At 58.5% G+C, this 26,115-nt stretch overlaps 2 protein-coding genes across 2 annotated transcripts; both read right to left on the reverse strand.

Annotated features, from left to right (window-relative positions):
* Positions 1–9,495: 9,495 nt before the first annotated feature.
* Positions 9,496–15,085, reverse strand: GZMM (granzyme M; the record flags this gene model as incomplete). The annotated part of the gene is made up of 5 exons (XM_082650972.1): positions 9,496–9,756; positions 10,188–10,451; positions 10,633–10,768; positions 11,789–11,948; positions 15,025–15,085. The coding sequence occupies 5 exons, from the start codon at positions 15,083–15,085 to the stop codon at positions 9,604–9,606; spliced, it is 774 nt and encodes a 257-aa protein (XP_082507098.1). The 3' UTR covers positions 9,496–9,603.
* A 2,620-nt stretch (positions 15,086–17,705) lies between these two features.
* Positions 17,706–24,189, reverse strand: CDC34 (cell division cycle 34, ubiquitin conjugating enzyme). The gene is made up of 5 exons (XM_082651906.1): positions 23,849–24,189; positions 20,975–21,061; positions 20,791–20,888; positions 20,105–20,239; positions 17,706–18,469 (listed from the first exon to the last, which is right to left on the reverse strand). The coding sequence occupies exons 1-5, from the start codon at positions 24,023–24,025 to the stop codon at positions 18,259–18,261; spliced, it is 708 nt and encodes a 235-aa protein (XP_082508032.1). The 5' UTR covers positions 24,026–24,189; the 3' UTR covers positions 17,706–18,258.
* Between the last annotated feature and the right edge of the window lie 1,926 nt (positions 24,190–26,115).

Raw genomic sequence — 26,115 nt, forward strand, 5'->3', positions numbered from 1 at the left:
CTGCGGCCAGGGGCGAGGCTACGTTGCTAGGAAACGGGGCGGGGCCTGCGAGACCGGGCGGGGGCCAGCTGTCCTTCCTAGTTTGACTTAAGACCTTAACTTTACGCTCAAAGTGTAAATTTCTCAACTTATGTGGTTTGCCATAGTGCAAAAAATTTAAAAAGAATCGAGGGAGAAAAAAAAAAGAATCGAGGGAGGCGATGGGGATCCCCGTGAACAGGTGGGATGTGTCCCCTGGGGTGAGGCTGCCAGATTTAGCAAATAAAAATAGCTGGACAGCAGTTAAGTTTGAGTTTCAGGCAGAGAATGAATAATTTCTTAGTGTAAGTGTCCCGTGCAGTGTTTGAACACAGTTTTGCAAGGAAAGTATCACCATTTACCTGATTCAAATGTAACTGGCCGTCCTGTATTTGGCTGGAACACCTACGCTGAGGTCCCCGTGTTTTACAACAAATACTTCTAAAAATGACAAAATACTTTCAAACAAAACCAGGGTATGCAGTCTTTGTGACCTTGGATTAGGCAATGGTATCTTACACATGTCACCAAAAGCACAGGCAACAGCAACAAAAAATCAGATACATTGGAATTCATCAAAAATTAAAAACTTCTGTGCTTCAGAGAAGAAAGTGATAAGACAACCCAAGGAATGGGAGAAAATACTGGTAAATCATGTATCTGATAAGGGACTTGTATCTAGAATGTATAAAGAACACTTACAACTCAACTTTTTTTATAACTCAAGTTAAAAAAAAATATATTTATTTGGCTCCAGCATGGGGATCTTCGTTGCTGCGCGTGAGGTCTTCGGTGCGGCGTGCAGGATCTTTTTTTTTTTATTGCGGCTTGCTGGCTCTTCATTGTCGCATGTGTGCTCTTAGTTGTGGCATGAGGGATCTAGTTCCCTGACCAGGGATGGAACCCGGCCCCCCCTGCATTGGGAGCGTAGAGTCTTAACCACTGGCATACCAGGGAAGTCCCTTAACTCTTAAAAAGGACAAATAACCCAATTAAAAAATGGACAAAGGATCTGAAAACACATTTCTCCAGAGAAGACATGCAGATAACATTAGCACATGAGAAGTTGCTCAGGGGAAGGTAGGCAGAAACCACAGTGAGACACCACTTCGCACCCACCACGATGGCCCTCATCAGAAGGGCAGAAAATAACAGGATGAGGAAGTGGAACCCTGGGCAGGGCTGGTGAGGAGGTGAAACGGTGCAGCCGCTCCTCAAAAGGTTAAACGGAGTGACCACCTGACCCAGCAATGCCAGTCCTAGGTGTGTGCCGCAGAGAACTGAAAACTCACGTCCATACAGGAACTTCCACTGCAATGTTCACAGCAGCACAACAGCCAAAAAGTGGAACAGCCCAAATGCCCATCAATGGGTGAATGAATAAGGAACATGTGGTCCCTCCACACACGGGAACGTCACTCAGCCAGGAAAAGGGGTGAAGCCCTGACCTTGCTGCCACGTGGATGGACCCTGAGAACACGATGCTCAGTGAGAGAAGCCAGGCACAGAAGGACCCACGGTGTGTGATTCCATTGATGGGAAACGTCCAGAACTGGTAGATGCACAGGGACAGACAGTGGGCTCGTGGTTGTCGGGGCTGGGGAGGGGGAGGGGGGGACTGCTCATGGCGATGGGGTTGCTTTCTAGGGTGATGAAATGTTCTAAAACTGATTGTCATGCTGAGTGCTCAACTCTGTGAATGTACCAGAACTGTTTACGCTTTCATGGGTGAATTGTGTGGTATGTGAAGCATCTCAATTAAAAAATGGGGTGATGTCGATCAGGAGGCACCGCTTTAGATGAGGGGCCAGGTGGCCTCTTGGAGGTGACGACATTGGAGGTGACACGTGTATGAGGAGGGGCAGCGGCCCCTGGAGGGCTGAGCTGTGAGTCCAGGAGCCGCTTGTCAGGGGCAGGGGGAGGCAGCTGGAGGAGGAGCCTGGGCAGAGCCGGCAGGGCCCTCTCTGCGAGGGCGGGGTCCTGGAGGAAAAGGCTAGAAGGGTGTGGCAGAGGGGCCAGGACAGAGGCCTCTCCTCCTGCAGACGCACTGGCAGGCTCAGCAAGGCTGCACGGAGCGGGGTCGAGAGGGACGCGCGGGAGGAGGGGGGCAAGCGGGCAGCTGGCCTCAAAGCACCTCCGGCTTGGGCGGATCTCCGTGCCCCCGTTGGCCCAGAGCCGGGCTGAGGGCGGGACTCGTGGGAAATCGTGGGGCTGCCAGAACACAGTGGTGCCTCCCTGCCCCCTCCCTCCTCAGCTGGGTCCTGGCCCCAGCCGGGTCAGGAGGGTCCCACGTCCCCTTCTGCTTCTAAGAAGAGGCCTTTCAGGATGAGCCCGGGCAAGGGTGGCCAGATTCAGCAAGTAAAAACACATGACGCCCGGTTACATTTGAATTTCAGATTTGCAAAAGGCACTAATTATTTAGTATAATATATCCCACACACTATCTGCTATATACTTACACTAAAAACGATCTGTTGTCTGTCTGAAATTCAGATGTCACTGGTTGTCCTGCAGCCCTGTGTTCCATGGGGCACCTCTGACCCCGCCTGTCGAAAGCAGCCGATCCGGTCACCCTTAACTCTCCTCTTCGCCCCCCCAACTCTCTGTCCTTGCGTGCACCCCGTGCTCCTTGCCGGCTGTGCGTGCGGGCAGGGACACGCACAGCCGGCAAGGCCTGGGCTTGCAGGCGCCCCTAATTGGCCGTGGGAGAGCCAGGATCTTCCCTGGGTCTCCCCCTCTGAGGCCTGCGGGCGCCCTGGGAGCGGTCCAGAGATCCACAAACAGAAGAGCAAGGAAAGCGCTTCCCAGCTCTGCTGTTGGCACAGACAGGCCACCGCTGGCTCTAGCCAGGCAGGAGGAAGGAAGAGCCGAACTCCCCGCTGGGGCCTCAGCGCCCTCACCTCCCCTGCGCTTGGCTCCAGGCTTGATGGCACTGTCCCTGCCCCGAGCCTTTGCCTGGCTGTGCCTGTCACCGGGCACGCCTTCCCGGGTCTCCCACCGGCCCTTCCCACCTGGCCCTGGCTGCCCCCGAGCCGTCCTTTCTCCGGGCCTCATACTCAGGACACCAGCCACTGTCCCGTCTCTGGCTGTGTGCTTTGCTTTCTACTTCTTCCTATGAAACGTTTTGAACGCAAAGATAAGGGGAGAGAAAACGTGAGGGTTTGATTCTCTGTCACACCCATCTGTGCATTGCTAAAATGTTCCAACTTAAGGTTTCTGTTCTTTAAAAAACTTTATTTATTTATTTATTTATTTGTGGCTGTGTTGGGTCTTTGTTGCTGCCTGCTGGCTTTCTCTAGTTGTGGCGAGCGAGGGCTACTCTTCCTTGTGGTGCGCAGGCTTCTCACTGTGGTGGCTTCTCTTTGTTGCAGAGCACGGGCTTCAGTAGTTGTGGCTCACTGGCTTACTTGCTCCGTGGCATGTGGGATCTTCCCGGACCAGGGCGCTGGCTCGAACCGGTGTGCCCTGCATTGGCAGGCGGATTCTTAACCACTGCGCCGCCAGAGAAGCCCCCAGCTTAAGGTTTTCAGTGCATTTTTCTGAAGGGGTGGAGTTTGAAATCCAGCCCTTCCCCAGGTGGTGACTGGTGGTGAGGGTGTGGATTTTATGCTGAGGAGCCCTGGGAGGGATCCGAGCGAGGGAGGGCCTTAGTCTTCTTTCTTCCGTGTGTTGTAGACAGGCCCGGGGCTGTGGGGAGAGGGTCCTGGGCAGGGAAGGCGTGGGACTGGGGGGACAGGATGGTGCAGCGGTTGCTTCCAGACCTGAGAATGGGGCCTTCCTTATTTGGAAAAAACGTCTTTGCAGATATAACTAAATTAAGGGTCTTGACATGAGCTCATCCTGGATGAGGATGGCCTTGAATCCAATGACCTTATAAGAGACAGACACAGGGACTTCCCTGGTGGTACAGTGGTAGAGACTCCACCTTCCAATGCAGGGGGTGTGGGTTTGATCCCTGGTCAGGGCACTAAGATCCCACATGCCTCTGGGCCAAAAAACCAAAACGTAAAACAGAAGCCATATTGTAACAAATTCAGTAAAGACTTTAAAAATGGTCCGTATCAAAAAAAATCTTTAAAAAATAAAAATAAAATAAAAAATCGGAGACAGAGGATGGGGTGATGGGACCACAGGCCCAGGACACCAAGGACCGTGGGCCACACCAGGAGCTGGGAGGGGTGGGAAGGCCCCCCCCCCACGGAGTGAGCACAGCCCTGCCGACACCCAGTCTCAGACTTGTGGCCTTCAGAACCGTGAGAACATAATTTCTGCTATGTAAGCAGCCTAGCTTGTGGCGCTCCGCTGCAGCGGCCCCAGGAGATGGTACAGAGGGTCGGGTGGTTGGTTCCTTTAGCGCTGGGGTGGACTGACGTGGCCGGTGGTGGTAGGGTGGTCAGGGCAGACGCCAAGCTGGGAGCCAGGGAGGCTCCCTGCAGGCGGGGGGCCCTGGGACTCACCCGCCAGTCCAGCTCCTGCTTCAAGGGCAGACGTGCCCGGAAGGGATTTACAGAAGCAACTGCCCTCTGACCTCCTTTGGCTTCTCCTTCTTAACTACTGCTCTCCCTGGAAAAGTGACAGGCGGTTCCCCCAGATGAACGTGGCCGGGGGCTGGTGATCTTTCCTAGCGAACAAGTCCGATAGGTAAAAACAGGACAAAACAAAGCATCTGAAAGTGAGAGATGATCCAGCCTCTCCTCAGCCTCCCCCGCTGAGATGGCAGAGAATTCAAGAGATTCTTCCCCTGCACAGTTGTGATGCACAGTGTCCTGAACACCTGGGGCGCTGCTGTCAACGGAAACCCTCCCTGGGCCTCGTGGGGGCTGAGCTTTAAGGTGTCCTGGCGTTTCAAGGTTTCCTCACCCTGTTGCCGATGTCTTTGTTCTGGTGGAACAAGGGGAGGGTTCTTTGTTTCTCAACAGTTTATTTTGAGAAGTCCTCAAACCTACAGAGGCACCCTGGGGACAGCAGCCCCCTGCACCTGGATTCTCGGCCAGGGGCCTTGGCCACGTTTGTGACCCAACCCCTTCTTCTGTCTCTGTCTCTCCTCTCTCTCTGTCTCTCCATCTCTATCTCTGCGTTTCCCTCTCACATTTTCCAGAACCATTTGCGTGTGAGGGCACCACCGCCTTCAAGCTAAGACGCCACATGAAGGCTGGGATCCGAAGACGCGTCTGAGGTCTCCCTGTAAATTAATGTTGGATCATCCCTGCGGTCCAGTCTCCCTGAAGGCCCCAATCTCAGCCCTTATGGAAAGTTTTTCCCAGGCCCTGGGGACACTGAATTGAGCTGTCATGTTGCTCTCCTGGCCCTTATTCCAGGACACAACACAGTTGCTCTGAGCGGCCAGGTGTAGGGTTGGTTTTGGGAAACGCATTCCCTGCAGGGTCCCTCTCCCACCATCCCCCGACCCCCTGCTGGCCAGCTGAAACCGGCAGAGACCAGAGCCCCCGCCCAGCCCTGACACTCGGTCGTGCCCTTTGACCCCCTGTGGCGGTGCCCTGGTGCCCCGAGTCCCCCAGCATGTCCTGCTGTCAGTGCCTCACTCTGTCCCTTTAAGGCTCTCAGGGTCCTGCTCACCTGGGCTTGGGGTGGGGCTCAGCTGGGCGGAGGCGACAGCTGTGGACGCAGATAAGCTTCCCCCTCCAGGGCCTCAGGCCTCCAAACACCGCCAGGCCTCCACTGATCTCCAGTCCAGCTGGAGCCACCCCAGGTCCCCGCCACCGGCCCTCCCCCTCCCAATCAGGGACTTACTGGAGGATGGCACAGATAAAACTGCAGCCTCCGGTAGCGCTGCTGGAGGTGTGATGCCGAAATCCTTCCGCAGCTGAACTGCGGGAAGGCGGCGGCCAGAGGGCAGCTGTGCACCCTCAGCAGCCGAGGGCGCCGGGACAGCCCATGTGTCCCTCGACGGATAAATGGACAAATGCCATGTGGTCTCTCCACACATGGGAACGTCACTCAGCCTGAAAAGGAGAGAAGCCCTGACACTCGCCACCACGTGGACGGACCTTGAGAACAGGATGCTCAGTGAGAGAAGCCAGACACAGAAGGACACACAGGGTGTGACTCCATGGATGGGAAACGTCCAGAACAGGCAGGGAATGTGCAAAGCGCCAACCTGCCAGCTCTGGAGGTGGGGCATACCGCCGCCCTCTGCAGGCTGGAAGATGCACAGCTTTTCTGCAGGCTGGGGTGCGCCCGGTGGGGTCAGGTGCTCAGCCCTCTCCCTCTGCTGGGATCAGGTGCTCAGCCCTCTCCCTCTGCTGGGAGTGCGGTGAGTGCGGCGCTGGCTTCGTGAGGCCCCAGGCCTTCAGAGACAAGCCTAGGTCCCTCCATCGGGGCTCCCCAACCCCGCCTGCTGCCATGGGGGGCTCACCGTCTGTGGGGCATCCTGGGCACCGTGGGGTGTGGAGCGGCCTCCCCGGCCCCATGTGCTCAACGCTGGAGCCCCCAAGTCCTAGGGACCACAGACATCCCCAGTTGTGGCCCCGTGTCCCTCGGACAGAATTGCCCCAGGTGAGACCCCCGGGTCTACAGGAGCGTGGAAATATGAGCGGGGTGCCCGATGGGACACCCCATGGGAATGGTGTGGGTGGCCAGGCGGGAGGACTGTCGCACTTGAGGGAAGGCCCCGGGCACAGAGCAGTATCCTCGGGGATGCACAGGCAGGCAGGACCCATCTCGGGGATGGGAACCCAGAGGCAGGAACCTTGCTGGGGAGGAGGCTTGTGGAGCTCCTGCTCTGTCTGTCGACCTAGGCGCTGGTTACACAGGGGTGTTTGCCTGGGGTGTTTGTCAAGCACCCAGCAGTCCTCCAATGCCCAGAGGATGCCATCCTGAAGACTTAACTCAGTTCTGACCCTCTCTGCCCAGAGTCGGTCAGACCCCCAGGTTACAGGCCAGCCCCACATGTCTGCCCCCACCCCACACATCCATCCCAAGTCCACCATGTCCCCTGAGCTTCTGACTGACCAGCTATCGGGGTTCCTGCCACCCATCTCCTCGGGTTTGATTAACTTGCTAGAGCAAACAAATGGGACCTGATTAAACTTAAGAGCTTTTGCACAACAAAGGAAACCAGCAAAAAAACGAAAAGACAGCCCACAGAATGGGAGAAAATATGTGCAAACGAAGCGACCCACAAGGGATTAATCTCCAAAATATACAAGCAGCTCATGTGGCTCAAAATAAAACAAACGAACAACCCAATCGAAAAATGGGCAGAAGATCTAAATACACATGTCTCCAAAGAAGACATACAGATGGCCAAGAAGCACATGAAAAGATGCTCAACATTGCTAATTATTAGGGAGATGCAAATCAAAACTACAATGAGGTATCACCTCACACCGGTCAGAATGGCCATCATCAAAAAGTCTATAAATAGTAAATGCTGGAGAGGGTGTGGAGAGAAAGGAACCCTCTTGCACTGCTGGTGGGAATGTAAATTGGTGCAGCCACTATGGAGAACAGTATGGAGGTTCCTTAAAAAACTAAAAATAGGGCTTCCCTGGTGGCGCAGCGGTTGAGTTCGCCTGCCGATGCAGGGGACGCGGGTTCGTGCTCCGGTCCGGGAGGATCCCACATGCCGCGGAGCGGCTGGGCCCGTGAGCCGTGGTCACTGAGCCTGCGCGTCCGGAGCCTGTGCTCCGCAACGGGAGAGGCCACAACAGTGAGAGGCCCGCGTACTGCCAAAATAAAAAAAAAAACTGTTCTAAAAAAGTAAAGTCTATTAAAAAAAAAAAAAAGATAAAGAAGCTTTAGCAGTTTGGAAAAGAAAAAAGAGAGAGAGAGAGAAGGTGGGTGGTCTCCGTCCTCCGCCTCCTTTTCATCCTTCCTTCTCTCTGCCTCTGGAATAAAGATGGCAAGGGTTTCCTAAAGCATCTTAACACTTTGCAGGAGGCCTGGAACTCAGTCTGTGCTCAGCAGACAAGAAATTCTGCTGCCATCACCAAAGGGGAAAAGCCCTTGCCTTCTGATGGGCAAACTCCACTTCTGGGCCCATAGCCCAGACAAGCGGATACAGGCGGCAGGTGGGGGCCGGGAGCTGCTCCCTGGCCTGGGCTGAGGCAGTGCCGGGCTGGCTGCCTGAGCAGTGGCCTTTCCTGCTTAGAAAACCCTCAGATGAGGACGGAAGGCACCAGAGGCACTTACTTCCTGGGAAAAAGGTTATCGGTGGATGACGTGGGGCACTTTTTTCCCTTGGCGGGTTTTGTCCTTTTAACTTGTCGCCCATGTGCTGTAGTCACTATGCAAAAGCTCCATTCACGACAAGCCTGTGAGGGGCTGAGCGATCTTCTGGGGTCAGGGATGTGCATGTTGCAGGGCTTGTGTTGTTCACATCTGTCCTTGCTGTCGGAGCAGCAGATCCTTGAGTGACACCTGTGCGTTCCGCCGCGTAGGAGGGAGAGACAGGGCGCTAAATAAGTCCTGCAATCCCGGCCGTGTCCCCACAGGGCAGTGTCTGTCTGCTGTGAGATGCAACAAAGCCAGATGGACGGACAGACGGACAGTGGACCAAGAAGCAGGCATATCACCTGCTCCTGGCAGAACCTGCATGGTGGGCACCTAGGTGTTCAGTGTGCGGTTATTTCAACGTGGCTGTGTGTTTGAGGTTTTCAGAGGAAAAGTAAAAGACTCTGCTGGAAAACAGCAGTTCCACAAACTGTTCAACAGAAAGTCACCACGTGGCCCAGCAAGCCCTCCCTCGTCGGCGCAGGCCCGGGAGAACTGAAAACACACGTCCACACACGTGCCTGTGCGCCCATGGCCACAGCAGCCAGGGTGGAAACAGCCCAAGTGTCCACGGACAGGTGAGCAGATACACACACATGTCCCTCCACACCCAGGAACGTCACTCGGTAGCCCCGACACTCGCTACAACGTGGACAGACCTTGAGAACACGATGCTCCGTGAGAGAAGCCAGACGTGGACACACAGGGTGTGATTCCATTGACGGGAAGCATCCGGAACAGGCAAATCCACAGACACAGAGGGTGGATTCCTGGTCGTCAGGGGCTGGGGGAGGGGCTGGGGTTGCTTTTGGGGTGATGGAATGTTCTGGAACTGGACAGAGGGGCTGGTGGCACAACCCGGGTAATGTACCGAAAACCACTGCATTACACACTTTTCAAAAGGGTGAATTGTATGGCGTGTGAATTATATCTCAATAAAGGCGGCACCAAAATAAAAAAGAGAGGGGGAAGAAGATCCCTGGCTGCTTTCTCCGTGTCTCCCTCTGGCTCCCCAGTGCCCAGCCCACCCCCTGCCCGAGGGAATCTGGCTTCGGAACCCAGTGGCCAGCGCTGTCCCCTGCCAGGCACCCTCGGGGCCCTCGCCAGCTGCTGGGCCGCCTGGGAAGCCTCAAACCTGCAACCTCTGTTTTGTAAATGGGGAGCTCTCATTCCCCCTGCCCCCCCACCCCCGCATGGGGCAGAATGCAGGCCGGCTCATGCCATTTCCTTATTAGAGTTTATTGGTCCCCTGACACATGCAGGCCCCCGGCCGCCCCTCCCTGCAATCCTGCTGGCGCACAGAAGGGGAGTAGGGCCACCTCTGGAGGGTCGGGTTAGGGAAGCGGGCCGCTAGTGGCCGATGACCTTCTCGATCCAGGACTTATAAGGGGCCACGGCGGTGGCCACGGGGGGTTTGAAGATGTCGGTGCAGTTCTCAGAGCTGAAGGACAGGATTCCAGCCACTTGGCCTCTGCTGCATATCACGGGTCCTCCCGAGTCCCCCTGCCGAGGCAACAGAGCACCGGTCACCTTGCTGCCCACTGCGGGAGGTGGGGGGCAGGAGGCTGATTCCAGGGCAGAGACCCCTGCCCCCCTCTCCCTGCACCCTCCGTCCCCCGACCTCCTTCATTCCCTCCTCCTTTCGTTTCCTTTTAACTCTCTTTGCTCCTTCTTCCCACCGCAGGGCCTTTGCACATGCTCTATCTATGCCCTGATCTTCCTGGGTGCTGGAGTTCATGCCCCAGCTCTGCTGCTGGCTATGTGACCATGGGCAACCTCTCTGTGCCTCAGTTTCTGCACCTGAGAAATGGGCTCACGCTCGTGCCAACCTTCAGGACCCCCAGGGAATGGAGGGAGCAGGGCCTGGAGAGTTGGGGCTTGCCTGGGTGCCCAGCTGCTGGCCGATGAGGCGCCCCCCACCCCAGCCCCCTCACCTCGCAGGGGGCCTGGTTCTTGGAGTAGGCTGCCAGGCAGATCATGCGGGGGCTGATGTCACCCTGCCAAAACTGACTGTTGTTGCACTTCCTGGCGTCCAGCACGTGCATATCCAGCTCCTGCAGTGCCCTGGCCAGTTGCCCATTCTGGTGGGTCACACCCCAGCCGGCCATGCTGCACCGCGCTCCTGCGGCCACTGCCTGGCGTCCTCGCGGCAAGGCCAGGGGCCGGATGGTCTTGCTGCGTTTCACCTTCCCATCCAGCTACAGGGAACAGAAAGGGGCAGGTGAGTGCAGGAGGGGACCTTGGGGGAGGGGAACACTGGGGGAGGGGCGATGAGGGAGGGGTTCCTGGGGGAGGGACAGTGGGGAGGGGACCCTGGGGGAGGGGAACACCACACTGAGGGAGGGGACCTGGAACTACCATTTCTCCCACTGGCAGCACCTTAAGCAGCGCGAGGTCATTCTTCAGATGGGGGGCTGGCTTGTATTCGGGGTGCAGGACCACCTCCCTGATGTGGCAGGTAAGGGCAGGGTCTCCGAGCACGTGGAGCCCCAGCACCAGCCTCAGCAGCTGTGTCCTGGGGGCACAAGATCAGGGTGTGGGCGGCAGCCCTGCAGCCTCAGGGGCACTCGGTGTCCCGCACCCCCTCACCCAGCCTCTCTCTGGGGTCCTTCCCCTGCTACTGCTCAGCCCGTTCTTCTCCCCACCTCCTCCAGTAAGCCTTCCCTGCTCCCACCCCTCCCCAGACTCGGCCCGGCCAGGGGCTTGTGCTGTGTGTGTCTTAAAAATGCTGACCCTCCCTGCCCCCACCACCAGCCTGGGGCTCCAGACAGCGCGTACGTTATGCCTCAACGTCAGTGATTTGTTCAGAGGCTGGCAGTGACCTAGCTGGGCCCATCGGGACCTATCCTCATAAACTTGCCCAAACTAGAGAGGAAGAAGCTCTTTTTACAGGACTTAAGGGGGCCCATCCTTGCCACCATGGGAGAGAGCCTGCCTGATAATGTGGCCAGGGGGCAAGACAGCAGAGTTGAGACACAGGCAAGCTTTTGAGCGCCTCATGGGAGCACCTGGATCAAGCCATGCCTGAAGGCTGCCTCCTCTTGGCGTTTTCAGTTACATGAACCAACAGGTCCCTTTTGGTTATTTCACCCAGTTTGATCTGTGGTCTTTGTTACTGGCCAGACCAGAGGTAGGGCAGCTCTGGGATGGGTTGATTTGGTGGCTTCACAATGGCATCAGGGACCCAGGTTCCTCTCTGTGTTGGCCCTGCCACCCTCATAGACCAGCTCTGTCCACATGGCCACAGGTGGGAGATATACTCCTGGGTGTCACAAGGGGCCTGACTCTGTCCACTTGGAAGGTGCTTTGTTGTAGCAGATAAACCATCCCCAGGAATCCTCACGGCCTAATGTCACATACACACGCCTAAGGTCAGTGTCACATACGCACGCCTCAGCAATCACTGCAGAGGGCAAGGGGACCCCCCCCCTACAATGCTACAATTGGCTTAAATCTCTCAGGTGAGAGTGGGGATGACAGGATAGATTTGGGGACAGCTGGGGGGATGGGGGTGGGGCAGGGCAGGGTCACTCACGGATGGATCAGGCAGTGGGCAGCTGTCAACACCCACTGCCGGTTCACGAGGACCCCCCCACACAGGTGGGAGCCGGATTTCTGCAGCGAAACCATGTATGGGTGTGAGTTGCGGGCAGCCTCTCGACCCCCAATGATGTGGGTCTCAAACGTGTTGCCTCCTGGGGATGGGGAGAGAAAAAGCCAGGTTAGGGCTGGGTGCCCCACCCCTGCCATGACCCTGCAACTCCAGCTCTGCAGCCCTGGATGGAATGTTCTGGAATTAGACTATGGGGTTGGTTGCACAGCTCTGAATGCGCTGAAATTCTCTGAATTGTATCCTTTAAATGGGCAAATTGTACAGTATGTGAATGACATCTCAATAAAGCTGCTATAAAAACTGTTCTAAAACCAATCATGAATTAAAAGGATAAAAAAGTGCTCTAATGTGAATCAGCTCAAAATCTTCCTGGGATTCCCCATCGTGCTTTAAACATCTAAACTCCTCATGAGCCACGAGACACGCATCAGCTGACCCTGCTTCCTTCACACTCGCCCTCACCCACTCCAGCACTTGGGTCTCCCTGCCGCTCCTCCAGGGCACTGCCCTTGTTCCCACCTCAGGGCCTTTGCATGTACTGTTCTGCAAGCCTGGAGTGCATTTCCCCCAGACATTCCGATGTCTGGCTGTCTCACTGGTCTCGGCCCAAAAGTCTTCTCCTCTGAGACCTCTTCCTCTTCCTCTTCCTCTGTTCTCTTCCAAGCACTCACCCCACCCTGGTGTTGTATCCCACACACTTCCGCATTGCCTGTCTATTCCCACTAGCCTATGAGTGATGCAAGGACAGGCTCTGTGCCAGTCTTGTTTACAACAGGTCTAATACAATACATGGTCAGCAAATAAGGAAGGAAGCATGAGTGGATGGATAGATGGATGATGGATGGATGCTGGGTGATGGGTGATGGATGGATAGAACGAAAGAAGGAAAGAAGGGAGGGAGAAAGGATAGGGGTGGATGGTTGGGTTCCTACCCTGCTGGGTCACCAACTGATCACAGAACTATTGCCATCCAGCCAGGCCAGAAGAGTGGGATGCCCACCACGGCTGTCCTTCCATTTCACGCCTCCAGGTGCCGGTTCTAGCCGCGCATTCATGATTTGGGAAGTCAGGCAGCCGGGGCTCCAATTCCAGCTCCGTCACTCCCTTCTGGGCAACCCAAGCTAGGCTGCCTCACTCTCTGGGCTGTGGTCTCCTGCCCCCGCAAGCTGGAGTTGTGTATAAACATACTAGCACACCCTGACTCCTGCGTGGTGCTGGGGGGCAAACAGCCTGCATCTGCCCCACATCCTGTGAATCCAGCTCGAGGGTGAGGTGTGAGGAGTACGCTCTACCCTCAGAGTCCCAAAGTCTCCCCTCAAGACAACTACAAGGGGAAATGCTTGATTTCACTTTGGAGAAGCCCGGCCAACCTCAGCTTCTCCAAGTGGTCGAACGGATCCACCAGGACAGGGAGAACACAGCCCCCCTCCGTGGGTCCTGTGGAAACTGCACCACCGGAGCCCAGTCTGGGAACACAGCTGACAGGCCCACAGTGGCCAGAGGACCCGGGGGACATAGAGACGCTTCCAGAGCGCAGGGACCGAGGTCAGCAGGATGACGCAGTGACCCACAGAGGACCCCGTGGCGACAGTTGGAATAAGGTCTGTAGGTGAGCGGATAGGAAGGATGCTGAGAATCTACCAGTCACATAAGGGGCTGTCTTGGTTCTCAGAAGACTCACTGGAGCGCTTAGGGGTGAGGGGCAGCACGTCTGCAGCCCACTCTCAAAGGGCTCAGAAAAAGAATGATAAACATACCTATTTATATTTAACACACACACCCAGGGTCGGGATGTGAGTGGAAGAGGGGATGATAAAGCAACTGCAGCAAATGTTTACCACTGAGGAATTTAGGGAAGAGAAGATGGAAGTTATCTGCATGATTCCCTTGACTTGTCTGAAAAAGCAGAATTAAGTCAAAAGGAAAAGAATGTAAAATATCTGTCCTGATGGGGCCTCTCCTCTGCCCCAAGGCCTCGCCTCGCCCTCAGGCTTCACTTAGAAGAAGTCCTAACAGCTACTGTAGATAAAACTCACAGACCCTCAATCCACCTGCTAAACTCTCCGAGCCTCCACTGCACTGAGCTGTGAGATGATCTCCTCAGGAAGGGATCATGTGCCCTTAGCAGCCCTCTTCACACTTTTTTTTTTTTTTTGCGGTACGCGGGCCTCTCACTGCTGTGGCCTCTCCCGTTGCAGAGCACAGGCTCCGGACGCGCAGGCTCAGCGGCCATGGCTCACGGGCCCAGCCGCTCCGCGGCATGTGGGATCTTCCCGGACCGGGGCACGAACCCGCGTCCCCTGCATCGGCAGGCGGACTCTCAACCACTGCGCCACCAGGGAGGCCCCACACTTTTTTTTTTTAAATGCTTTTTTTGGGTCTCACTTTTTAAAAAACTTGAACTATAGTTGAGTTACAATGTTGTGTTAGTTTCAGGTGTACAGCAAAGTCATTCAGTTATAGCTATATATTCTTTTTCAGTTTCTTTTCCGATTTTAGGTTATTATAAGATATTGGATACAGTTCCCTGTGCTAAACAGTGGGACCTTGTTGTTCATCTCTTTTATGTATAGTACTGTCTATCTGTTAATCCCAAACTCCTGATTTATGCCCCCCCATTTTTTTTTCCCCCCACGCCTTGAAGCTTGTGGGATCTTAGTTCCCCCACCAGGCATTGAACCCAGGCCCCGGCAGTGACAGCGCCAAGTCCGAGCCATTGGACTGCCAGGGAAGTCCCACATCCCTCCCATTTAAAAAAATTTATATTATCTTCTCACTAGGTCATCCACGTGCCCCGCACAAAACTGTTGGGGGAAAGTGAAACTCCTTCCCTCCCTCCGTGCCTCCCAGCTCTGGAGCCTTCTTCCAGAAATATTCCAGCAAAAGGGAATGGATTCTCACATACTGTCAGAAAAGAAACCCCCAGGACGGCGGGCATCCTCGGCCTTTTGCCCTTTGCTTAACCCACCATCTATTTTCAAGGCTGTTTCAAGGAAAGCCGCCTTGTGCTTTTGGGGCAGCCAACATGTCTTCAGCGGGGTCCCTTCTGAGCACGGGGGAGTTGTTTCCAGTCTCCATTCTGATGCCCCGTGCCCTGTCTCCCACCCCCAGACCCCAGGTGCCACAGCTCTGGGCCTCAGTTTCCCCACCGCGCTCACCTGCCCACAGGGCTCCCAGGACCGCCAGCAGCAGCAGCATCGGGGATCGCGGGGCCTCCATGATGCTGGCCCTGGGCCCCCAGCGCCACCCACACCCACCCTTCCTGTGGGGGAGGTGACATTCACAGCTCTGGCTGCTTCCACCCCACCCTGAAGTACCTCTAAAAGATACAGACTCTCTGAAGACAAAACCCCGTCACCATGATCACACCTGAAAAGCTGACGAGAAACCTTCATTAGCATCTACTGTCCCATCACGTTCAAGCTCCCATCTCACACATGGTGTTTTGTGGTTTCAGTGGTATTATCTCGTTGCCCTGTTGTCTTATTTTTGCAAAATACACACACCATAATTCACCATTTTAACCATTTTTAAGCGCACAGCTCGGCGGCACTAAGCACCTTCACATTGTCGTGCAGCCAGCCCATCATCATCTCTAGAACTTTCTCAATTTCCCAAACTGAAACTCTGTCCCCATGAAACACTGACTCCCCACCCCTCCCCCAGCCCCTGGCCCCCACCATCTACTTCCTGTCTCTGTGGATCTGACTCCCCCAGGAACCCTCTGTGAGTGGAATCCGACAGCATGTGTCCTTCTGTGTCTGGCTTCTCTCACTGAGCATCAGGTCCTCAAGGTTCATCCCTGTGGTAGTAGGTGTCAGAATCTCCTGCCTTTTTAAGGCTCAATAATATTCCACTGTCTGGGTGGACCACACTGTTTAGTTTCTTTGTTTTTTGTTTTTCTTTTGGCCATGCCATGGGGCTTGCGGGACCTTAGTTCCCCGACCAGGGATTGAACCCAGGCCCTCAGCAGTGAAAGCTCAGTGTCCTAACCACTGGACCACCAGGGAATTCCCCGGACCACATTGTGTTTATCCATCATCTGTCCATGGACATCTGGGGTCTTCAAGATTTTGGCAATTTTGAAGAAAGATGCTATGAACACTTGTGTGTTATGAGTACCTGGGGGGCTCCTGCAAATCCGAGGGTCCTAGCCAGGCTCAGCTAGGTCCTCCCTCCTTCGGTCCACCCCTCTCCTTGCTGCTCCCCGACACCACGTGACCGCAACCAGCCAATCAGAGCACACCCCATACCCCCTGGCCACAGGGTTTGGTTCAGGGTAGAGGACCACCCTAAGCCCTAAAGCAGCTCAGTGAAGACTGTGGCCCGCATTTCTTCTGGAACTTTTCAGACGGCCCTCACTCTCTGCTGGACTTGGAAAGATGTCACCCTGGATGTGGGTGGGCCCAAGGCGAGAGGCGTCCACCTGAGAATGAGGCCCACACAGAGGAAGCTGACCACACGCTCAGTGCCTGAAACCACAGTTCTGGAGGCTGCAAGCAGGAAATGGGCTTCATGGGGCAAAGGTCCAGGTGTGGGCCGGCCTGGTTCCTCTGGGGCTACAGGGGAGAATTATTTCCTGCCTTTTCCAGCATCTAGAGACAGAGATGCTGGGATTCGGGCATGGACGTTTTCAGAGCTGTTATTCTGCCGACCACAGGTAGGGGGAGACAAGAGTCAGGGCACAGCCAGCACCTGGCTCCAGCTGTGCCTGAAACCCCCGCCCTGTCAGTCACGGAAGCCAGTGAAATTCTCCTGCACTTGAGTCAGTGTGATGAGTCAAGCGTTCTTCCCTCTGATGCTGAAAGGGTTGTGATAAATAAAGAAGACTCGGATGAAAAATGGGTCACAGATGATGAGATCGCCCCGATGCTGGGGCTCTAAGGCCAGATGCAAACCGTCCACCTCTCCTCTGACTGCGTCTGGCACACGAGGCTAAGGTTGTCTTCACCCAGGAGGGCTTGTGAGGCCAGGGTTCAGTTTAAGAAAAATGAGTATTTATAGGGTGTTCACGTGTCCTACCTCGTTTAATCTTTCTAATAACCCCAGGAAGTAGGTTTCATTGGTATTGGGGGGCAGGGGAGGGCGCCATATTTTGGCAACTAAGAAGAGACGAATTTCAGATACACGACAAGTAACTTTTTGGTATGATTACGTCCCAAACATTACATGGGATGATCTGAGAGTAAAAACAGTTTGTTTACCTGAAATCCACGTTGAACCAGGCAAACCCAACGCTGAGGCCCCCGGGGGGGAGCACAGGATCCCGAGGCCCCGGGGCGAGGCAACTGCGTGCACAAGCTCCTTTGGATCTGGGGACAAGAGCTGGGCGTTTACACCCCGGCTTCCATCCTCAGACGCTCCCTAGAGGGTGGGTCCTCGACCCCTCCCCTTGGGTCTGGGGGCTCACGCCTGTTCCCATCTGTCCTGTGCAGGGCAAGAGGCACCGCGTGACCCTAGGGCTGGTGGGCACTGGCCTGGCCCCTGGGCCCTCATCCTCCCGGCCCTGAGGCTCCGGTCATCTAGGCGGTGGGGCAGTGACATGCACCCCTCCCTCCCCACACCCACGTGACCCCGACCCACACAAGCCGAGCGTGATGAAGGGTGAGCACCGAGTCTGGATCTGTTTGTTACAGAAGCCCGGGGAAGGGGAGAAGGGGTCCCAGGGGAGCAGAGGGGTTGGACCCACAGGCCCAAGGGTGGTGGCAGGTGGGGTAACCTTTCCCGTAAACGCCCAGACGGCATTTCTGGCTTTTGGCCCAGACGTTAGGTTGCAATCACTCCGTTCTAAAGCAGGGGAAGAAATGGGTGTGGCTTTGTTCCAATAAAACTTTATTTTTGCCCAGGAGCTGGGGCTTTGGACCCCTGGGGCCACCCCTCAGCCCCAAGAACACACCCCAGGCCCCCGCCTGGCCAGACCCCAGTCTCTGCGGCCCCTCCCCCCAAATCAGCAAACCTGACAGGAGACCCCTGGGGAGCTTCCAGGTTCGGAGGGGCGGCTGCCGCCTGCCTGTCTCGGGTCACATGCATGGCACCAGGGCCTGCGTCCCCGCCTGGGCCCTGTTGGCCTCGCGGCCAAGGAGAGGTTGGTCCTCGGGCTTCTCATAAAGTCGCTTTATTTAGATTCCAAACAACCGCAAGCAGAGAGAAGAGGTGACCCCGAGTCAATCTGTCCGCTCTCAAGCCGGGACCCCGAGTCTCTGGCTCCAGCTGGTGGGTGGGGCGGGCGGGCCAGGGTCCCCGAGCGGCGTCCGGCCCAGGCGGGGCCGCGAGCGCAGCGGCCTCCCCGGAGGCGGAGGGGACAGGGCGGACGCAGTGTCCGGAGGTAGTGGCGGCGGCAGAGAGTGGGCGGCTGAGGTAAAATCTGTCAGTTTATTTGCGGAAACGCGGGGTCAGGACTCCTCGGTGCCCGAGTCGTCCTCGTCCCCGAAGCAGCTGTCGGCCTCGGCCTCGGCCTCGGCATCCTCGTAGTAGTCGTCGTAGAAGAGGTCCGAGCCCTCGTCAGGCGCTGGGGCCTTGGTCTTCACACAGTACTCGGCCAGCGTGGTGGGCACCTTCACGCCGTCCCGCTCCGCGTCCACCTTGGTCCCCAGGACCTGCTTCCTGCGGAGAGAAGCGGGGTCTGCCTCATTGCGGCCGGCAGCCCTGGGGCCCCCGCGCTCGCTCCCGTGAAACAACATAGGACAACTGGGGCGGCGGCCGGGCCATGGGGGCCAGCGACAGGATGGCCGGGGCAGAGCAGACGGGCCCAACCACTCCTGGCCCCCGCGTGTGCACGGGCCTCTGATCACACACGCGCGCACAGACACGAGCACACACGTGTGGGAGGCGGTGGAACGCGGGCTCTGAACCAGGATGAGGGCTGTGCAGACACAGGGAGGGTGTCGGCTCATCAGGAAGAGAAGCGCATTTCGGCCCTGGCCACTGAGGTCAGGCGAAGTGGGAGCAGCCACGGCGCTGGGCCGGGTCAGTGGGCGAGGGGCAGGGTGGAGGGTGGCGGGTGGGGTGGGCGGGGTCGCTCAGCAGCCCCAGGGGAAGGGCCAGCCACTGGGAGGCGCCCGTGGCGGGACTCGGCACACCCCCACCAGGCCGGGGTCCCGGGTCCTCTCCTCTCTGTACTTGAGCGTCTTCCTGTCACCAGCACCGTGTCTCCTGCATGCGCTTTCTGTCCGGAGCTTTATCCAACTGACGGTAGCCGGCAGGAGCTCTGACCGCACGTGCTGTGCCTGGGGTCCCACCACCCGACAGGGCCGGTGGGCTTTCTGGAGCTCCCACCATGGGGTCGTGCGGCCGGCCCACGGGCACAAGTCCCCACAGCTGCGTGGACATGGTGGGTGAGCATGCGCCTGGATGCTGGTGAGGACGAGAACTGTTTTTCCGGGTGAATGCTGGGCCTGCGGGGGGGCCTGGGTCGTCATGGAGATGTGTCTGACCTATTCCCTTTTCCAAGAGGCAAATGACAGACTAAAAACCTCTTTGGAGGAGACTTAGTGAAGCGTTTAGTTTGTCACGAAACAAGTCACAGACCCCAGGGGCTCCTAGAGCAGCTCACGGGACACAACAAACACAACAGGGCAGAGAGCGCAGGCCCCTGGGGAATGTTTCACACAGACTCCCCTGCGAGGCCGGGCACCTGCCTGTTCACGCGGAAAAACAGAAAACAACAGAAATGAGAGGAGTTCATCCTGGCAAACTCCTAAGTGATGCGCTGCTTTTACAACCAGGAGAAACTGACTTTTCGTAAAAGAAGTTATCTCCTAAACATGCTCATACCACACGGCTTTGCTACCTTTAGAGAATAACTCCAAGTCTCAAAATTGCGACATTCACTCCCGTTAGGCGAAATGATGGAACACCCCGCACAGCACGGTCCCGGAGGAGACCGCGTGGGGCAAAGCACGGGGCCACGCACACGCGTGCACGCCCCAGCACGCAGGATCCGCGTACACGGGGGATGGAGGGTACCGGTGGGATCGCTGACCTTACAGTGTCAAGCAGAAGGATGTGGCAAGACCCTGCTAGATCCTGGCGGACACCAGGCCGTTTATCTCTGTGTGAGGTGCATGCACCCACGTGTCACGCACACGAGACACGCACACACACACACACGGCACGTCCACACATGATAGTACATATGTGGGCCACACGCTTCACGAGAGAAAGACCCCAGCTTTTCCGGCAAGAGGAGGAGGGCTCAGGAGGGGCCCCCCTGCCTCCCCAGGCCCCAGGCCCACTCACCGGATGATGTCCGTGTACTCGCGGTCCTTGCCTTTGCTTTCTTTCCACTTCCTGTACATCACGGAAGCGTCCACGTTGGCCGGTGAGAAGGTGTTGGGCTCGTTGAGGAGGGAGATGACGCTCAGGAGGATGGTCCTAGGGGAGGCGGCAGGAGTCGGCGTGGGGGGTCCACGGCCCAGAGGCTGCCTGCCCGGGAGCCTCATGCCCCGAGCCGGCCCGCCACCCTCCACCTGCCCTCTGCGGCGTGCCAGGCTCCTGGGACGGGACATGGGTGGACAGCCAAGGCCAGGACCATCTTCCCTCCGCTGGAGCAGGCCTGTCCCCTCCCTGGGGCATCCTGCCTGGAGAGTGGGTCCCCTGTGCCACTCATTCCCGCTCCAGCCTGGGGAGGAGGAGAGTGCCCGGGCCGCTCAGGGTGAGCACAGCACCAGGGGATGGAAGGGCTGTGCTCCCTGGGGCTCGAGGAAGGAGGGGGGACCCCAGGGGCACGCAGACACGGCCACAGGAGTCCCAGAGACCATTCCTGAAGGTGGGTGGGGCAGGGATGGCAGGAAATGGAGGAGAGGCCGGCAGGGATGGGGGCTCTGGCGGGAGGGGGCTCCCACAGACGCTGCCACCCCACAGGGAGCTGCATCCTCCCGTGTCCACGTCCCCAGGGCTGGCCTGCCCGACGCTGACTGCCTCACCTGACGTTCTGTGTGGGGTTCCACCGCTCCGAGGGCAGCTCCCCGCTCTGGGGGTCATCGACGGGGGGGTGGAGGATGGAGATGCACACGTCCCCAGTCTGTGCGGCACGGGGGGGTCAGCACCCATGAGGCTCCCGTCCACACGCCCCCCGCCCCACCCCGCCCCCTGGAGGAGCAGGCTCACCTCGTAGATGTTGGGGTGCCACATCTTGGTCAGGAAGCGAAAGGCCGGCGGAGAGTAGGGGTAGTCAATGGGGAACTTGAGGCGCGCCTGGTGGGGGAGAGCAGAGGCTCAGCCAGGGCCGGGTCAGGCCACCCAAGACCACACACAGCGGTCAGCCTGGGACTCGCCTGCCTCCGGCGCCCCTCACGGGCCAGGGGCTTTTCGGGGTCACCGAGCTGAGCTGACCACCCCGGTCCCTGCCCTGCTGTCAGTGGCTGGGGGCGGGGGGGGGGAGTGTGTGGGCACTCGCCGGGGTGCAGCTCCAGGCCCGTCCCAGCCCAGGCCTCTGGGGGGACCAGAGCCCTGGCCCCAGGGAGCGTTGTGGGCCCAGTCCTGGGAGCCGGGTGCCCAAGCACCGCGCTGGGCTCCCAGCCTCAGTCTCCAACCTGTGGGGAGGATTAAAATAGATGGGTGTTCACTGGGCAGGCGCCGGGGGCGGAGATGAGTCAGCACCAGGCGGACAGGCTCTTTGCCCGCAGGTGTCAGTCCTGGGGGGTCAGGAAGGCAAACGGGAAGGTCACGGGCAGACGGGGGAGGGCCGCGAGGGAGAGTTATGCCCAGGCCTCGCCTGTTTAAGCCCCAGTCCTGGGATCCTGATGGTGCTTCAGGCTCTCGGGGCCAACGTGGGACAAGAGGGGGCCGCGGGCCCCCCCATCTTTAGAGAATCGTCCTCCTGGGCAGCGGGCGCTGGGGGCACTCGGGGGAGGGCCCTCTGTTCTGGAGTGAACGTGCTGAGGCCTGAAGTCAGTCTGGAACTTGGGCCTCAGACCCTGCCCCTTGGTCCGGCCAAGCCCAGGGCTGCGTTCCTAAGTGAAGACAGAGACCAGCTGAGGCCTCCTTAGCGGAGTAGGGGGACAGGCCTCCCCTCACCAAACACCCGTCAAGTCCCAGAGATGCCTTTACTGCTGTGCCAACTGAGGCTCAGAGAAGGAGAGCACCTTGCCTGAGGGCACACAGAATGCAGCTGTGGAGGGGCTCCCCAACCCAGGTCTCTGGGGCACCCCTCAGCACACGCTGCCCGGAGCCCCTCTGGCTTGTAAGGGGGAGGGGGTGAGGCTGGGCGGGCTGAGAGGAAGGTGCTGGAAAGCGATGGTGCCCCCCGGGCACTTCCAGCCCCTGTATTTCCACATATTTCCCCCCACTCCCCAGCCAACCACATCAGAACAGGAGGACGTGAGGGTGGCGGAACCACTGTGGGTCCCACGCTGCCTTCCTCGAGGACAGACTCTCGCGGCAAACGCGATCAGATTTATGGCGCCCCTCCCTAGCCCAGGTTTCTAGAATAACAGGATCATCCCCCCAAAGCCAGCCTGGAAGGTCCTACCCACAATCCCTTGCAAACAGTGGGCAGTAGCCAGAAACCCACGTCCTTTCCTTTCCTTCCAGTCCAGCACCCTTGCTCAGAGTCCCGGCCTGGCCTCAGGGTGGGACTCATGCTATTCCAGCTCTGAGTGGGGCCCTTATCCTCACAGCCAACAGCTCCCAGATGCAGACAAAAGAGGCTCAGGGACGAGGGTTGGTTAAACCATTTGGGGACCAGCCCCCAATCCATGTCCTGCACGGGGAAGACGGATTCCACATCAGAACTCAGCCCAGGGCTGTCCATGCTCATCCCCCCATCCCACCCCAGCAACAAGGGAATCTCAACTCAAGAATCACCCCAGCAGGCCAGCCTGCCCCCTCCCGGCCCCTGAGCAGGCATGGCTAAAATGTTAGCCAAAACTGCAAACACAGACATCTGTCCGGGCAGTGCCAGCCCCGCCCCGCCACCGCCCGGGCCTCCCAGCCTGGCCGCTGGGCTCTTGGCAGGCGGCATTGGGGGTGTTCCAGCTGAGGGCCCAGGCTCCGCTTCTCTTACAAGGAGACCCCCTGTCTTGTCCGTCTGGCTCGAGGAGTAAAGTCCTTTGATTTGGGAGGGGTCCTGCCAACACCACATCTGGACTCATATCCTGTCCAGGTACTGGCCCGAGTCCTCGTCACACTTGTCAGAAACACAGCCGGTCCCCGGGACAGCCCTGGCCTCCCCGCTCACAGAGCGCCCAGAAGCGACCCAGGGCAGGAGACGTGGGGCCCAAGAAGCCGCCTGCTCAGAGGAACCTGAGAAAGGCCAGCCGGGGCACAGAAGAGCCTAAGCTTCTGAGGCCGGGCCTGGGTGGGCTCTGTGCTGTGGCTCCCGGGGACAGGGCTGAGGGTGGGAGCGACGGCCGGACAGAACACGTTACGTAAGGCTCAGGATGAAGCCCAGAGGGCTTGGCCCACTGCTATCGGCCAGGGTGGCCGCTTTCCAAGCAGGTCCCGGCTGCCAGCCCCATCCGGGCCTTTGTTGGAACCCGAGCCAGTGGCCGAGCCAGCCCCCAGGCGGGGGGCCTCCCTCCCTCCCAACAGTGCTGGCTGGTTCTGGGGAGGCCTCTTTGTCCGCTCCGGGCAGCGGGCAGGGCCAGGAGGAGGGGGACGGGCACCAGAGGCTGGGGGAAGCAAAGGCCCCGCACCCAGAGAAACAGGGAGGGTCCCGGGCCTCCCCTCTGGGGACATGAAGCGGCCTTAGAGGGAAGAGGCGCTTCTCGGGGACTCCTAGGGCCAGAGGGGTTGACCGAGGGCCCCTAGCTCGCCAGAGGCGATCAGGCAGCGGGGCAGAAGGAAGGGGCTCCGGGAGGAGGAGGGACAGAGGATGGGGGCCCCGCGAGGAGAAGAGGGAGAGGGAAGGAACCCCGTGAGGAGGAGAGACAGTGAGAACGGGTCCCACCAGGGGAGAGGACGGGGGCAGGGGGCAGAGGTGGGGGAGGGGCCCCGAGGAGCCGGAGGAGGGGGTCGCCGCCCCCTGACCCCGCCGCTCACCTTGAAGTAGCCGCCCTCGTAGTAGGTGTTGGGGGGCCCGAAGATGGCCACCTCCCAGTTGTACAGGTCGCCCTCGTCCACCAGGGTCACCCGGAAGCCCTCCACCGGCTCCTCCTGCAGCCCCTTGAGCTCCAGAAGCAGGGCCTTCTGTGAGCTGGGCACCAGCGGCCGGGCCATGGCGGCGGCGGACGGGGCCGGGGCCGGGGGCGCTTGGGGCCGCGGGGCCGTGGGGGCACGGGACGGGCAGGGGCCGGGGCCTCCTTCTTCGTCCACCGCCCGGAGCCGCCGGGCGCTCCAGTAGCTCTGCACCGCCGCCCGGCGCTCACCTCAGCCTCCGCGCCCCGCCCCCGCCGCCCGCGCTTGCGCTCCGCCCGCCCTGACCGCGCCTGCGCGCCCCTCCGCGGGGCACGCCGGGAAGCGATCCCTACCACTGCCGCCGAGCGCGCCGCCGGGAGCCGGGGGCTGCGCCCGTAGGCCCTTTGCCGTTCCCGACACCCTGGGAGGCCGCCGCTGCCGCCCCAGCTCGGACGAGCGGCCGGGACCCCTGTGCGCGGGGCCGCGGGCAGGGCTGCGCTGCGCCGCCCGGCTCGGCCCGCCGCGCTTTTGTGGCCTTTTTGTGACGTCTCGTCGCGGGGCGGGGCCGGGTCGGAGCTATCCGGAGCCTCAGTTTCCCCGGGGGCGCTGGAGCCAGGAGGGTCCCGCCGCTCGCAGCCCCTCCCCACTTGGCACGCCTCTGCAGCGTGGACTCGGCACTCGTCCTGGCCGAACCCCAGACCAGAGCCCTGACCCTCCCTGGCTGTGCCGGCGTCTCAGGCCGACCTTTGACCCCACCCTGGGCTTCACCCGGACCCTGCCAGAGCGCTGACCTGGCCGCGCCCCGGGCCCGGACACCCGCACAGCTCTGGATCGGAGAGTTGGGATGGGGCCTGGCCTCCATCCCTGCACGTCCGCAGGTGACAGCTCCCCACGAGGGTGGGCGTGGCACTCGAGGCCTGTGGTGGCCTTGCTGGCAGGTGACCCGGGCAGCCAACAGTTGCACCAACACCTCGGGCTGAGCTGAGCTGATTTCCTCCCCCGGCTGCCCCGACACCTGGCCCTGGGCTGGTCCCCCGCTGAGAACAGACAGGTAAACCCGTCTGGGGAAGGAAAACAATATATCATCTGTGGGGATGGAAGGAGTCTGAGAAAGCACTGGGCATAGCAGCAGCTTCATCAGTAAGGGGGCTCTGCCCTGCACCCCGAGGGACCTGGAGGGGCCCGTCATCTGTAAAGTGGATTGCACACCCCTGTTTGTCCACTGTTCCAAGCGTTCTCTGTCCCTCATTTTCTGCCTCTCATTCTCTGTCCATAGCACCAGTGTCATAACCTCGGCATGTGGCCGCTTGTTGACGAATGATAATTAGAATTAATTATGATTCTTCCAGAGAAGTTTCCCAAGATGTCTCCCTGCGTACACCCCACAGGAGTTATCGCAGGAGTTATTGGGTGAATGGGGGCAGCCCTGGAAATGTAAAGAGAGGTACCAGGTTTATGGCCCCTCCAGCTGGTCCCACATGAGGCCTTGTCCCCCAGGAAAGCCTGCACCTCAGGCTCGAAACATCCTGAGGTGGTGGACGTCTGGGGTTTCTACCTGCCCATTTTCTGGCCAAAGCACCTCCATTTTCCCATGGGGCTACCACTCTTAGTCTGCAAGGTTCCAGTTGGACTGATCGTCAAGCCCTGGCTGCAGGCATGGGTCCTCCAATCAGAGTGCCCTAGGCCCCCTGGTTGGTTCAGGAACAGCACGTGACTTGGCCTTTTTCTGGGGACACGATGCTGCTGAGATGTCTGAGCTGGGAGAACCTGGACCTGGAGCTATAGGACCGTCTCGTCACCACAAGGCCTGTGAACAAAGTTGGCGCTCAGGAAAGCTGAGCCAACTGATGAGAAAGTGCTGAAGACCCTGTTTGTGCTCCTGGATCCAGCCATGCCTGGCCTCCCCTTGCAATGGTGCAAGTCAATAAATTACTTCTTTTCTTATTAAGCCAGTTTGAGTTGAGCCTTCCATCACGTGCGACAGAAGAGCCCTCAATTCAAATCTAGGTCTGCCATGAACTTGGAAATGGTCCTCAAATGTAGACTTGCAAGATAATGAACTTGTGTTGTCGTGGGGTTTTCTGGGGTTTTTTGTTGTTGTTGTTTTGTGTTGTTTTGTTTTTGCAGTGGTTTGTTATGACAGCTACAGGAACTGAATACCCTCGCTTCTATGAGCGTCAGAGTCTTCCTCT

The sequence above is a fragment of the Grampus griseus genome (genome assembly GCF_964374135.1).
Source record: "Grampus griseus genome assembly, chromosome: 3".
Classification (NCBI taxonomy): Eukaryota; Metazoa; Chordata; class Mammalia; order Artiodactyla; family Delphinidae; genus Grampus; species Grampus griseus.

Excerpts from the sequence above, each read along its gene's own strand:
- CDC34 (XM_082651906.1), bottom strand. The coding sequence starts at position 24,025 with ATGGCCCGGCCGCTGGTGCCCAGCTCACAGAAGGCCCTGCTTCTGGAG. Across the intron at positions 20,889-20,974 it reads GGCACCCCAACATCTACGAG|ACTGGGGACGTGTGCATCTC; the intron begins GTGAGCCTGCTC and ends CGTGCCGCACAG. Across the intron at positions 18,470-20,104 it reads GAGTACACGGACATCATCCG|GAAGCAGGTCCTGGGGACCA; the intron begins GTGAGTGGGCCT and ends TTCTCTCCGCAG.